This window comes from Protobothrops mucrosquamatus, unplaced genomic scaffold (genome assembly GCF_001527695.2).
Source record: "Protobothrops mucrosquamatus isolate PMUCROS unplaced genomic scaffold, P.Mucros_1.0 scaffold_302, whole genome shotgun sequence".
NCBI lineage: Eukaryota > Metazoa > Chordata > Lepidosauria > Squamata > Viperidae > Protobothrops > Protobothrops mucrosquamatus.
Genome location: NW_015386378.1, coordinates 30,431 through 43,358, shown reverse-complemented (window position 1 = coordinate 43,358; position 12,928 = coordinate 30,431). Strand labels below are relative to the sequence as shown.

At 47.7% G+C, this 12,928-nt stretch overlaps 2 protein-coding genes across 2 annotated transcripts in view; one reads left to right on the top strand and one right to left on the bottom strand.

The window, feature by feature from the left end:
* Positions 1–430: 430 nt before the first annotated feature.
* Positions 431–10,682, top strand: TRUB2 (TruB pseudouridine synthase family member 2). Its single transcript, XM_015832098.1, has 8 exons — positions 431–542; positions 1,892–2,026; positions 2,436–2,510; positions 3,688–3,749; positions 4,965–5,046; positions 5,198–5,270; positions 9,130–9,266; positions 10,250–10,682. Exons 1-8 carry the CDS (start codon positions 431–433, stop codon positions 10,516–10,518), a joined length of 945 nt encoding a protein of 314 aa, XP_015687584.1. The 3' UTR covers positions 10,519–10,682.
* Positions 10,683–11,206: 524 nt separating this feature from the next.
* SWI5 (SWI5 homologous recombination repair protein) overlaps positions 11,207–12,928 on the bottom strand; it is an 8,314-nt gene continuing 6,592 nt past the window's right edge. The window contains exon 6 of the mRNA XM_015832101.1: positions 11,207–11,884. Coding sequence (XP_015687587.1) covers positions 11,820–11,884 — 65 coding nt within the window. The 3' untranslated portion in view covers positions 11,207–11,819. The remainder of the gene's footprint in view (positions 11,885–12,928) is intronic.

Here is a 12,928-nt window from a genome sequence, read left to right as displayed (position 1 = left end):
TGTGTGTGTGTGTGTGTGAGAGAGAGAGAGAGAGAGAGAATTGTCCGCCCTCTGGATCTAGGGTCGGTGTGTGTGTGTGTGTTTGTGTGTGTGTGTGTGTGAGAGAGAGAGAGAGAGGTATGTGTGCGTGCTTTGGAGTTGTCCGCCCCTCGGGCGAGCGAGCCCCTGTTGCAAAGACCCCAACCCGGGCCTTCCCAGAAGCCCCCAACCCTCTTGGCACGGCTCCCCGGGCGCGCCGGCCGTTGCGCGCAACAGCCGCTTTCGCTTTGCGCTTCTCTCGGCTCGGAGACGGCCGGCTGGCTGGCAGGCTGCTCGGGCGGGCTCGTGTTCCCGGGGGGACTCTATTTCCAGTAGGACTCAACCCGGCAGCGCTAGGGGGAGCGGAGAGGCGGTTGCACCGGCCGAGGAGGACGGCGGCGGGGCGGGCACCATGCGGGCGGCGGCGGCGGGCACGGCTCTGCAAGGGCTCTTCGCCGTCTACAAGCCGCCGGGCGTGCACTGGATGACGGTCACGGAGACGGTGAAGCTGCACCTGATCAAGGGTGAGCCGCTTCCTCCTCCGAGCCCCCCCCCCGCTTCTCCTTTCAGCCCCCCCCCGGCCAGAGACTGCCGACACCCCCTGCCCCCCCCAGCGGTGCAGATTCTGCAAGCGCGCCGCCCGCGGGCGCCTCCCCCGTTTCCCCCTTTGCGCTTTTGCCAGCGCGCAGCGGGTTTTCCAAGGGCGCGATTGCGCCTCTGCCTGTTCCTCGGGGCTGGATTTCCGTTCCAGCTGTTACACACACACACACACACACACACACACAGAAGCTAGTTTCTCCCCCACCCCCAGATTTTTAGCTTTGGAGGGAGAGGCTGCTCTGGAGGGCCACAAACGATCCTGGTTTACGCAGGAAGCCCCCGCTAGATGCATCATAAAGGCGATTTGTGGGTCAAGATTGAAATGAAGGGGTCCTTGGTGCTCTCTGAGCTTGGTGGTTTTCTTGCGGACGTCTCATGACCCAACTAGGGAATGTTATCAGTGCTAAAGGAATGGGTTTGCAGACAAGAGGAGGAGGAGGAGGAGAAGGAAAAGAGGAAGGAGGGAGGAGAAATAATGGAGAAGAGGAGCTGTGGGGTCCTCGGGGTGCTCTCTGAGCTTGCTCCTTTTCTTGCAGACATTTCATTACCCAACTAGGTAACGTCATCAGGGCTAGAAGGAAGTGGGGCTTGCAGGGAGGAGGAGGAGGAGGAGGAGGAGGAGGAGGACTGTGGGGTCCTTGGTGCTCTCTGAGCTTGGTGCTCTTCTTGCAGACGTTTCATCACCCAACTAGGGAACATCATCAGGGCTAGAAGGAAGTGGGGTTTGCGAGAAGACGACGACTGTGGAATCTTTGGTGCTCTCTGAGCTTGGGTGGGTTTTTTTGCAGACATTTCATGACCCAACTAGGGAACATCATCAGTGCTAGAAGGGAATGGGCTTTGCAGGGAGGAGGAGGAGGAGGAAGAGGACTGTGGAATCTTTGGTGCTCTCTGAGCTTGGCTGTTTCCTTGCAGACGTTTCATGACCCAAACTAGGCAACGTCATCAGTGTTAGTACCAAGGACCCCTCAGATACATAACACGGCTTTTCCCAGAAGTTGAGAACATCTGGAGGGCTCCAAAGGAGCGGAATGGATGGCTGTAAACCTATCAGGAAAGCCTTGTCTTCCTTCCCAAGAGGCGTTTAGCAAAATGGGACGAGTTTCCAGAAAACTAACAAAAGAGTTGGAAGGGACCTTGGAGGTCTTCTAATCCAGCCCCCCCGGCTCAAATACAAATTCCTGCGCGCTTGACTCAGAAGAAAGGTCTGAGGAATCCAGATGTCAGAGGGGATGTGAAGAGGGGAAAAAAATGTTTTGTTTTCTGCTTCCAGGCTTAAACTCGTTAAAGCACCCAGAACCTTGTCAACAAATATGCTTTCAGCCCAGCGTGGCCGAAAAGGAGGAGAGCGGGAAGGAATTAACCTTGACGGTTAGCCAGGTTCCTATGCTGGCTGACCATCCTTTAGGTAAGATGGTGGAAGAGAATTTGCAGAAATCGGGACCCAGGCAAAACTGGATCAGGAGCGCCGCCAGTCCGAAGGAGAAATCTTATCTTTGCCGCTTGTGTTTTGTCCGAGATCTTCCGCTGAATAATTTTCACTGTGTGAAATCAACCTTCCCCCAGCCAGGAGCTTTTCCAGGATTCTTGGCAAAACATTTCCTCTTTTCAGGCTGAATGGCGCGGTGGATGCCATCTGGCATCTTTTTTAAAAAAAACACCACCACCATGTTGGGCATTTTTCTTTAAAAATAATAATAATTAAAAGGTAATCTTTTGCTTGGCCCAGTGGGAATGTTTTTGATTTCTCACCGTTTGCTTTGTACAGCGGGAGCGTCCTTTTCCGCTGTTAAAATCCGTGTTGGTTTTCCTCACAGTTTCGGGACCGGTTTTTACGCAGTTAAACGTTGGAGCAGGCCCTCGTCTGGACATGCAATCGTCCGGAGTGTTTGGTAAGTAAAAGCAACTCTAGGCATTAAAATTCCTTGGGAAGGAAAGGGAGGCTTGATCAAACTTACTAAGCCAGTTTTGAACTGGGATATCAGCAGAGCGTCAATATATCTATGGAGAGTCTCGATCCTCCAGATCCTGGTTGTCCCAAAGGTGCTTTTTCAGGAGGCACCTGGAATTCTTTATTTTTCTTTGAAGATGTTTCGCTTCTCATCCAAGAAGCTTCTGACTCCATACCCATTTGCACAACTCAGATGATCCTGAGGACACAGGTAAACCTCCAAATGGCTTGTTGTTGTTAGTTGCAAAGTCGTGTCCGACCCATCGTGACCCCATGGACAACGTTCCTCCAGGCCTTCCTGTCCTCTCCCATCTTCTGGCGTCCATTGAAGCTCAGGCCTCCTGCTTCAGTGACTCCATCCAGCCACCTCCTTCTCTGTCGTCCCCTTCTTCTCTTGCCCTCCATCTTTCCCAGCATGAGGCTCTTCTCCAGTGAGTCCTTCCTTCTCATTAGGTGGCCGAAGTCCTTGAGTGTCAACTTCAGGATCTGGCCTTCTAAAGAGCAGTCGGGGTTGATCTCCTCTAGGACTGACCGGTTTGATCGCCTTGCAGTCCAGGGGACTCGCAGGAGTCTTCTCCAGCACCAGAGTGCAAAGGCCTCCATTCTTTGGCGCTCAGCCTTTCTTATGGACCAACTTTCTCTCTAAATGGATGAAAATGACCAGCTGTCTGCAAGGAGTATAAATCCTTCCCTTCCCCACCATCCAGTTAGAGCTGAAGAAGCTTCTTGGAGGAGAAGCGAAACGTCTTCAAAGAAAAACAAGAAAGTCCAGTTGCTTCTTGAAAAAGCATCTTTTTCTCCTGCAATTCACTCGGCTTTTAGAAATGTTTCCGTTAACCCTATTAGGAACGACTACTCAGCTTTATTGGATTGTGTTGTTGTTGGTTTTTTTTAAGCTTCTCCTGTTTGAAAACGGGGGCTTATCCAGAATTTTTCTAGGATGATGGATTTACAATTTTGAACAATCCTTTCTCCCCCCCCCCCCCAGTGTTCTGGGCAATTATTCCTGCCCAGATTAATTTAAAGCCACTTTGATCTGGCTGCTGGAACTCAATGATAGGAGACTGTGACGTTTTTAATTCTCAAGTTGTTTTGCCTTCTGCGTTTTACTCCTCCAGTACTCGGCGTGGGTCACGGCACCAAGCTGCTCAAAGATTGGTACAATGCACATCTTACCAGGGTAAGCAGCCCCTCCGTTTCTGGCGCTTAGTAGGCAGCGCTATTTGTTTGCAACGCAAAGCTCTGTTTATATTTAGGGAGAGCTGGTGTAGCACACATGGGGAAATCCCTCAATTTGTAAATAAACCCCCCTTAAGTCTCGGGGAGGCTCTCAAAATAGCCCACGAGGCATGTGGAGACGTAAATTTAGCTTCATCTCCTGAGCTGGAAGAAACTTTGTAGAAGAGAATATCTGTAGCTGAGGATCGAACTGTGGGGTTCTTGGTGGCCTTTGAGCCTGGTGGTTTTCTTGCAGACCTTTCATTACCCAACTAGGTAACATCATCAGTGCTAGAAGGGAGTGGGATTGGTGGAGATGAGGAGAACTCTGGGGTCCTTGGTGCTCTCCGAGTTGGGCTGTTTGCTTGCAGACGTTTCATTACCCAGCTAGGTAACATCATCAGTGCTAGAAGGGAGTGGGGTTTGCAAGGAGGAGGAGGGGGAGAAAGAAAACAGGAAGGAGGAGAATGAATGGAGAAGAGGAAGAGAACTGTGGGGTCCTTGGTGCTCTCTGAGCCTGGTGGTTTTCTTGCAGATGTTTCATTACCCAACTAGGTAACATCATCAGTGCTAGAAGGGAGTGGGGATTGCAGGGAGGAGGAGGAGGAGGAGGAGAAAAAGAGAAGGAGGAGGAGGAGGAAGAGGACTGTGGGGTCTTTGATGCTCTCTGAGCTTGCTTCTTTTCTTGCAGACATTTCACTACCCAACTAGGTAACAGCATCAGTGCTAGAAGGGAGTGGGGCTTGCAGGGAGGAGGAGGAGGAGGAGAAGGAAGAGGAGGATTGTGGGGTCCTCGGTGCTCTCTGAGCTTGCTTCTTTTCTCGCAGACATTTCATGACCCAACTAGGTAACATCATCAGTTCTAGAAGGGAGTGGAGCTTGCAGGGAGGAGGAGGAGAAGAGAAGGAGGAGAAGGAAGAGGAGGACTGTGGGGTCCTTGGTGCTCTCTGAGCTTGCTTCTTTTCTCGCAGACATTTCATGACCCAACTAGGTAACATCATCAGTGCTAGATAGGAGAGGGGTTTCCCTCTCCGTTGATATTCAAGAACAATTTCTGTCCAAAACAGCAAGTTCGGCTCTTGGGTCTTTTCTTGGGCTGACAATTCTGCTTTGAGGGAGTTTCTCTCTCTGCCTTTGCAAGGCGCAGTGTGCTATCAGGATGTTTCCCTTTCCAAAGGCATACACCGTTAGCGGCTTCTTTGGCAAAGCCACCGACAATTTCTCGGACACCGGGAAGCTGATTGAGAAGAGCACATTTGGTAAGTGACTCGTCCAGGGGGCCTAAGGCGACCGGCTCTACGGTTGGTGATTTCCCAGGATTGGAAAAAATCTTTTCTGAATTGCTTTGGGAAAAGATGGGGGGAAATCAGAGGAAAGGAAGCTAAACGTGGATTGTCTTCTTCTTTGGAGATCACGTAACACGGGAGAAGCTGGAGCGGATTGTTTCGGTGATCCAGGGATCCAATCACAAGGCTTTACTGCAGTGAGTACCAAATTGCAGTGACTGTGTTTGAAGGGCAACGTGCTTCTGGTGTGGTGTGGAAGGGGCCTGGCTCAACCCTGCTTAAAATTAGGGACATTCAGGAAGAATTAGAATCGGGATAGAGCTGGAAGGGACTTTGGAGGTCTTCTAGTCCAGCCCCCTGCTCAAGCAGGAGAACCTACACCAGGAGTAGGCAACCTTGGCTCTTTTATGACTCGTGGACTTCAACTCCCAGAATTCCTGAGCCAGCCATGCTGAGGGGAAAAGGAGAGGTTTCCAAGCTGAGCCATGCTGGCTAAGGAATTCTGGGAGTTGAAGTCCATGAGTCATAAAAGAGCCAAGGTTGCCTACCCCTGACCTACACCATTTCAGACAAGTGACTGTCCAGTCTCTTCTTAAAAACCTCCAATAATGGAGCACCCACAACTTCTGGAGGCAAGCAGTTCCACTGGTTTATTGTCCTCACTGTTAGGAAGTTTCTCCTTAATTCCAGGGTTGCTTTTCTCCTTGATCAGTTTCCATCCATTGTTTCTTGTCCTGCCTTCGGGTGCTTTGGAAGATAAATTGACCCCCTCCTCTTTGTGGCAGCCCCTCAAATACTGGAATCCCGCTAGTCCTTCTTTTCTCTAGACCGGCCATATCCACACCCTACAACCAATTTGCCCTGGGAACGTTGCAATCCGCAGTGAGTGCTATCAGGATGCAAAAAAAAAAAAAAAAAATCCTTTCTGACTTTTTGTGACCCCAAATAAGCCCACTGAAACAGCTTTCCAAACTGCTAGCTTGAGGTATGGTGGACTTTTGTTCACTTAGCAAAAAGAATCTTTATCTCACGCGCGCAAGCGTTAGACCACTTCGCTGTCCCGCTGCCGGACACTTGGCAAGCTACAACGGGCCTTGATGTATGACCGTCATTGAGCCAGGAATTATGGCCATCTATCGGTCATCGCAGTCGTACGTTGAGGCATCACCGGACCAGATTGGAAGCCGGGACTGTTTGCTTTACAACGGTCGTGAAGGGATCGCAGCAACCGTTTGAGCAAATGCATTTTTTCTTGCCGGACACCAGGAATAAACGCCAGAAACGGGGCAAAAACAGATTTGTTAGGGGAGGGGGGGGAGTGTGCTCCTGACCGCAAGATGGTGCAAACGGCCATCAAGGCAAGCCAGTTGCAAATGTATGGGCCGGTGCGGCTATCGTAGCTCTGAAAAATGGGCTGTAAACCGCTCCGACTTCGTAACTTCGATCGGTCGCTGAGTGTTCAGTCTTGTCCAAAATCTGCAGACCCTGCCTGGAAGGCGAGAAGGCGGCATGGTGAGGTGGCACGGAGGCGGTCACCAACCTCCTTCTGTTTTCTCCGCAGGCCGCCCCCGTCCCTCGGCTTCCTCCCCCGGCGCCTCTACAGCCCGGCCAAAAAGCCGGAGGAGCCCGAAAACTCGGAGCCGCTGTGCTTCACCAAGAGCCCGGCCAACCCCCGCCGGTGGACCGTCTGGCAGTCCATGGGCAGCGACCAGCGGCAGCCCGCCTGGCGGGCCTTGCTGATCAACCTGGTCATCTTCCTGATGCTCCTCTGGTGCTATTTGCGCCCCGAGACGGAGGCGGACCGGCGGGCCGAAGAGTTCCTTGAGTACCTGCAGAATTACCCCCTGCAGCATCAGCCGCCTTCCGTCCCTGCGGGAGAGGACGAGAAGAAGCCTTAAACTAGGACGCGGGGATCGGAAAGCCGGGCTGTTCTGCCAGGTTTCGCATCCCTGCTTGCCGGGGCGAGGAGGAAGACGATCCGGAAGAGGTTGATAAAAAAAAAAAAAAGAGCTGAAGGCCGATCTCGGGAAAGGCTCTTAAATCTAAAATAAAATGGACTCTGCCCAAGTCGGCGAGGCTGTGAATGGAAAGAGTCTCTCTCCTGGGTGGTGGAAGCAAGACCCAGTTTATTTAAAAACAAAAAAACAGTGAAAATGAGATTGGTTCCCCGGAGGGTGCAATTTCTCAGTTGGGAGAGAGGCTGGAGGGGAACAAAACATCCTGTTTTTTTGGGGGGGGGGATGTGGTATTAGAGCAGGAGTTGACCGACTTTTCGCAGCATGCATAATAAAATATTCGTACGTTCGAAACGAGTGTGGAGTTTTGCAAAAGGGGGAAATTTAGGGCCAAGCGGTAGCCCGTAAAGCATTTGTGGCTGGGCCAACTTCTGTCTTTATTGATGAATTGGCAGCAACTTGACAATCAAAGCTACTGGGAGCGATGGGAAAACAGAAGTCCGACATACCTGGGCCACACCAGGTTAGGGAAAGCTGGCTTCTCACAATATACACACCCCTGTTGCAACCCTTAGGCTCTTGGCTCTCCTCCAGAAAATACCAGAAGTAGCTAACCGCGGCTTTCCTGTTGCACTCAAACTTGGCGTGCTGGGTTAAAAGCTTTGGTAAACAAGGAGAATCACGTCTGTCAGGGTGGCTTGGTTAAATTAACCAGAGTTCTCTAGCACTTCTGGACCAGAGAATCCAGGTTGGGGGGGGGGATTATACACTTCTTTGGGGATGTAAGTGTTACCAATAAAAAGAGTGCTGGACCTGGGACCAGGATTTCCGTTGCTAAATAAGATGGCTGAGAATCGCGTTCACTTTTACGACCTTTTAGTTGTTCAGCGAATTACTGCAATTATTGAATGAAATCCTCTTTAAATCTAGAAGTTTGGAAAAAGTACAGAGAAGAGCAATGCCCAAATCCTGCAGCCGTTCTTCATGTGTTTTAGTTTCCAGGCCTTTAAGAGGATTAAAGGCCTGGAGACTAAAACACACGAAGAACGATTGCAGGAACTGGGTTTGGCCAGTCTAGAGAAAAGAAGGACTAGGGGGGGACATGATAGCAGTATGCCAGTATTTGAGGGGCTGCCACAAAGAAGAGGGAGTCAAGCTATTCTCCAAAGCAGCAGAAGGCAGGACAAGAAAAGATGGAAACTAATCAAGGAGAGAAGCAACCTGGAATTAAGGAGAAACTTCCTGACAGTGAGGACAATTAACCAGTGGAACAACTTGCCTTCAAAAATCATGGGTGCTCCATCACTGGAGGTTTTAAAGAAGAGACTGGACAGCCACTTGTCTGAAATGATATAGGGACTCCTGCCTGAGCAAGGGGTTGGACTAGAAGACCTCCAAGGTCCCTTCCAATTCTGTTATTCTATTCATCACTGGGATGGCTTACCTCCAGAAGTTGTGGATGCTCCATCCCTGGAGGTTTTTAAGAAGAGACTGGACAGCCACCTGTCTGAAATAGTATAGGGTCTCCTGCCTGAGCAGGGGGCTGGACTAGAAGACCTCCAAGGTCCCTTCCCGCGCTATTCTGATTCTGAAGGTCACAAAAGGGGATAGTAGGATCTCAGCGTATTGCAACCGTCCGTTGCCAAGCGTCTGAATTTTGATCACATTTATTTATTTATTAATTTATTTTATTTATTAATTTAATTTATATCCCGCCCTTCTCCTTACGGACTCAGGGCGGCTAACAACCAGATAAAACACTAATCCCCAAAAACTACAAATTTAAAAACATAAGTAAAAACAAATATTAGTAATTTGGTCAAGTTAATTTAAAAATTGCTTTAAAACCCCATTAAAATTTTCCCCTAGGCCAGTCCTGCAAGTTGNTGAACAGTCACTAAATGAAGTCGGGGACTAGCTGTATCATAGCAAAAACGAATCCCTTCTTTGGAACTTGGAGGGAATAACATTCACAGCAATGTGGGCGAAATAAAATGGACTTTGACGATGGCTGTTAAAGGACACCAATCGCGATATCCTGGACTGACCTGTTGTTCCCAAATAATTATGCTTCTCTTTTTCTATCCCCATACCTTTCCAGGTGGGCTAACCTGGACTTGAAAACTCAAGAAGCCTACGAGTTGGCTGTCAAAGGCCTCATTCGGCCCATGGACAATAGCCCGCCTTTGATCACGGCTGTGCGATGTCTCCGATTTGATCCACCTGAATTCCAGCTGGGTATGGCCGACTGGCGACCTTGTTTTATTTTAAAAAAATAGGAAATTAAGCTCCGGAACCCTCTTTAAATCTCCCCCCCCCCCGACTTTGTTCCCGTTACACCAAATCGGAAAAGATGACTTTGAAGGAATGAACTAGTGGTGGGTTGGATAGCTACCAGGGATGCTGCAAAAATAATCAGCATTGGTTTAGAACAGGGGTCTTCAAACTCGGTCCTTTGATGACTTGTGGACTTCAACTCCCAGAATTCCTCAGCCAGCATGCCTGGCTGAGGAATTCTGGGAGTTGAAGCCCACAAGTCATAAAAGGGCCGAGTTTGAAGACCCCTGGTTTAGAGTTAATCAGTGTTTGTCAACCTTGGCCACTTTTAAAACATCTGGAATTCTCCACACTGTGGAATTCTGGGAACTGAAGTCCACAAGTCATAAAAGGGCCGAGTTTGAAGACCCCTGGTTTAGAGTTAATCAGTGTTTCTCAACCTTGGCCACTTTTAAAACATCTGGAATTCCCCACACTGTGGAATTCTGGGAATTGAAGTCCATCTTAAAGTGGCCAAGTTTGAGAAACTTTGGATTAAATGACAGAGACCAGGGGATTCTACACTTTGTCCACCATACTGTTTTTCAGCAATGTCAAAGGAAAGTGAAAATAGTGCAATTAAAGGCAGTCTACATCCTGCTAAAATCCGTGACGCCTCTAGTCCAGAAAATAAAAACTGGGCCAGTAAGAATGGCTTTTACTCAAGAACCTAGTATAAAGCTGATTCATCAGAATTGGGCTCGAAAGACAAAAGAATTGGGAGTTTCCCCTAAGATGCCCAACAGCTGAAAGATTCATTTCTTTCTTAGCCAGACCGGCCTGAAATTATTTTAATAAACTGGGGCGAGGGAACAGAGTCCTGTTCAACTCTTCCAAGTTGCAATTATGAAAGTGCAGCTTTAAATTTTGCTTAGCTACTGGCTTTTCTTTCCTGCCTTTCTTAGAAATTCACTGCTTGCACGAGACCCAACAGTATCTCCGCAAGGTAGTTCACGAAATAGGGTTGGAACTGAAGACTACGGCGGTGTGCACCCAAGTGAGGCGGTTTCGGGACGGCGTCCTTGTGCTGGAGGACGCGCTGCTGAGGACACAGTGGGACCTCCCTAACATCCAGCGGGCAATTTTGCAAGTCAAACAGAAAGTAGATGCTGAACTCGAAAGCAGTCTTGGGCGCCTGAAGCCTGGGGTGGAGGGTGAAAGAGACCGAATCTGACCCAGATCCAGAATTCAATAGGAAATTTGCTAGAATTCTCGGAATATTGGGGGAAAGCCTGGTGAAACATCCCGGGAATTCCAATTTTTAGCTTGGATCAGAAAGTTCCAAGTTGGCATGTTCCTTTCTAAACAACATGCCAAGGATATTGCAATTTGAAAGAGAAAGAAAGAAAGAAAGAAAGAAAGAAAGAAAGAAAGAAAGAAAGAAAGAAAGAGAAAGAAAGAAAGAAGGAAGGAAGGAAGAAAGAGAAAGAAAGAAAGAAAGAAAGAAAGAAAGAAAGAAAGAAAGAAAGAAAGAAAGAAAGAAAGAAAGAAAGAAAGAAAGAAAGGAGAGAGGGACGAAGGAAGGAAGGAAGAAAGATTGGATACTGTGCCCAGATCCAGCACAGCAAAATTAGTTATTGTGGCTGAAATTGGATATTTCAAAGTAACATATTGTTACCACAGTTGTGTATTTCAAACACCAACCAAATATCTATTAAAGTAAGCTATTTTGTTTCTTCCTAGCATGGAAATAAACATTCTTACCAGATGTTGGTTACTAAATGGAAGTCAAAAGGACTGATCTGTTTTTCAATTTATGCCCCTGTCTGTGGAATGCAATGTCTGGATTTCAACGCAAAAAACACATCCCTTCATTTCAGCGTCAAAAGCTAAACCATCTCACCAACGCTTTTGAAATTCACTCCCAAGCAAATAAATCACCATTTTTATAGACAAATGTTGCTTTCTCGACATGTTCCAAAAGAGCAGGGGCCCCTCGCTCTTTTCAACAGCCATATTTGAAGAAGCCTACATTTCAGATCATAGTTAACAATTCACAATGATTTGGAGAGGATTCCACCTTCAAATTCAGCCCTCTTTGGGGGAGGAGAAAACAGGGCTCAACTTGAATGGACCCAAGGCTGAAGGCACTTCCATTTAGACTATCAATGACACCTGCAGCCCTTATTACAATTAATAACTCTTTTCTATTTTTATGGCTTTATAGTTTAACCTGGTCAACTCTCACAGCGAAGAGAGGCTCATTAGCAATTCCTCAATCCAGGGCAGCTTTCTAGAATTCTGCAGAGATTTGTCCAGATCTAGAAAATTCTGTTCTGTCCGTCTCCAAACGGTGGTAATAAGTCCAACAGCTTCTCCATCCATTAAATGATTTTTTTTTTTTTTGCCCCAAAGTTAAAGCTACTGCTTCATTAATATTTCTGGGGGAATAATGAACTTACAGTGATTGCCTTTTCGCCACGCATTATATTTCCACAGTCAAGGTGTGTGTGTGTGTCACATTTTACATTCCTCCTAATCATTCAGATCCAGATCAAATTCAGAGTAGAGGTCTTTGGTGGTGACGCCCCTGATTGCAGCTAGGAGAGAAAGCAGACAAAGAAGATCGTAAAGGAGCGCGGAAAGAGAAAACAACACGAGGCAGTAAATCGCTTCCACAAATTCTCTGTAATCATTAAGCTGGGTTCTTAAGACTTTTGTGCATTTTTTAATTTTGTGCCTTGGGGGGGTGGGATCAATCTTGGACTTTTGGTGACCATCTGGACAAGTGAGTAGAATTTTCTTGGCAATGTTTCTTCATTTTTATTTTATTTTTCCCTTGCCTTCTTTCTCCTAGGGCTGTGTGTGTGACTGACCTGGCTAATGCAAACCGAGTTTGTAGCTCAGCGCCTTTAACCAGTACACCAAGCTCTCTTTCATAAAACTTAAATGTTGTTTAAAGACCAGCATCTGTGCAACCCGGTTTTATGATTTCACGTCCCAGATTATTTGCCTTTCATTAAAGTTGCTTGTAATTTGATCACGTGAAGTATTAATACCACTTTACAATGCCTTGGTAAGGCCACACTTGGAATACTGCATCCAGTTTTGGTCACCACGATGTAAAAAAGATGCTGAGACTCTAGAAAGAGTACAGAGAAGAGCAACGAAGATGATTTGGGGACTGGAGGCTAAAGCATATAAGGAACGGTTGCTGGAATTGGGGATGTCTAGTTTAAGGAAGAGAAGGATGAGGGGGGACATGATAGCAGTGTTCCAGTATCTCAGGGGCTGCTCCAAAGAAGAGGGAGTCAAGCTATTCTCCAAGGCGCCTGAAGGCAGGACGAGAAGCAACGGGTGGAAACTGATCAAGGAGAGAAGCAACTTAGAACTAAGGAGAAACTTCCTGACAGTTAGAACAATTAACCAATGGAACAACCTGCCTCCAGAAGTGGTGAATGCTCCAACACTGGAAGTTTTTAAGAAGAGGCTGGACAGCCGTTTGTCTGAAATGGTGTAGGGTTCCTGCCTGGGCAGGGGGTTGGACTCGATGACCTCCAAGGTCCCTTCCAACTTTATTATTATTATTATTATTATTATTATTATTATTATTATTATTATTATTATTATTATTATTATTATTA

Excerpts from the sequence above, each read along its gene's own strand:
- TRUB2 (XM_015832098.1), top strand. The coding sequence starts at position 431 with ATGCGGGCGGCGGCGGCGGGCACGGCTCTGCAAGGGCTCTTCGCCGTC. Across the intron at positions 2,511-3,687 it reads GCAATCGTCCGGAGTGTTTG|TACTCGGCGTGGGTCACGGC; the intron begins GTAAGTAAAAGC and ends TTACTCCTCCAG. Across the intron at positions 5,047-5,197 it reads GATTGAGAAGAGCACATTTG|ATCACGTAACACGGGAGAAG; the intron begins GTAAGTGACTCG and ends TCTTCTTTGGAG.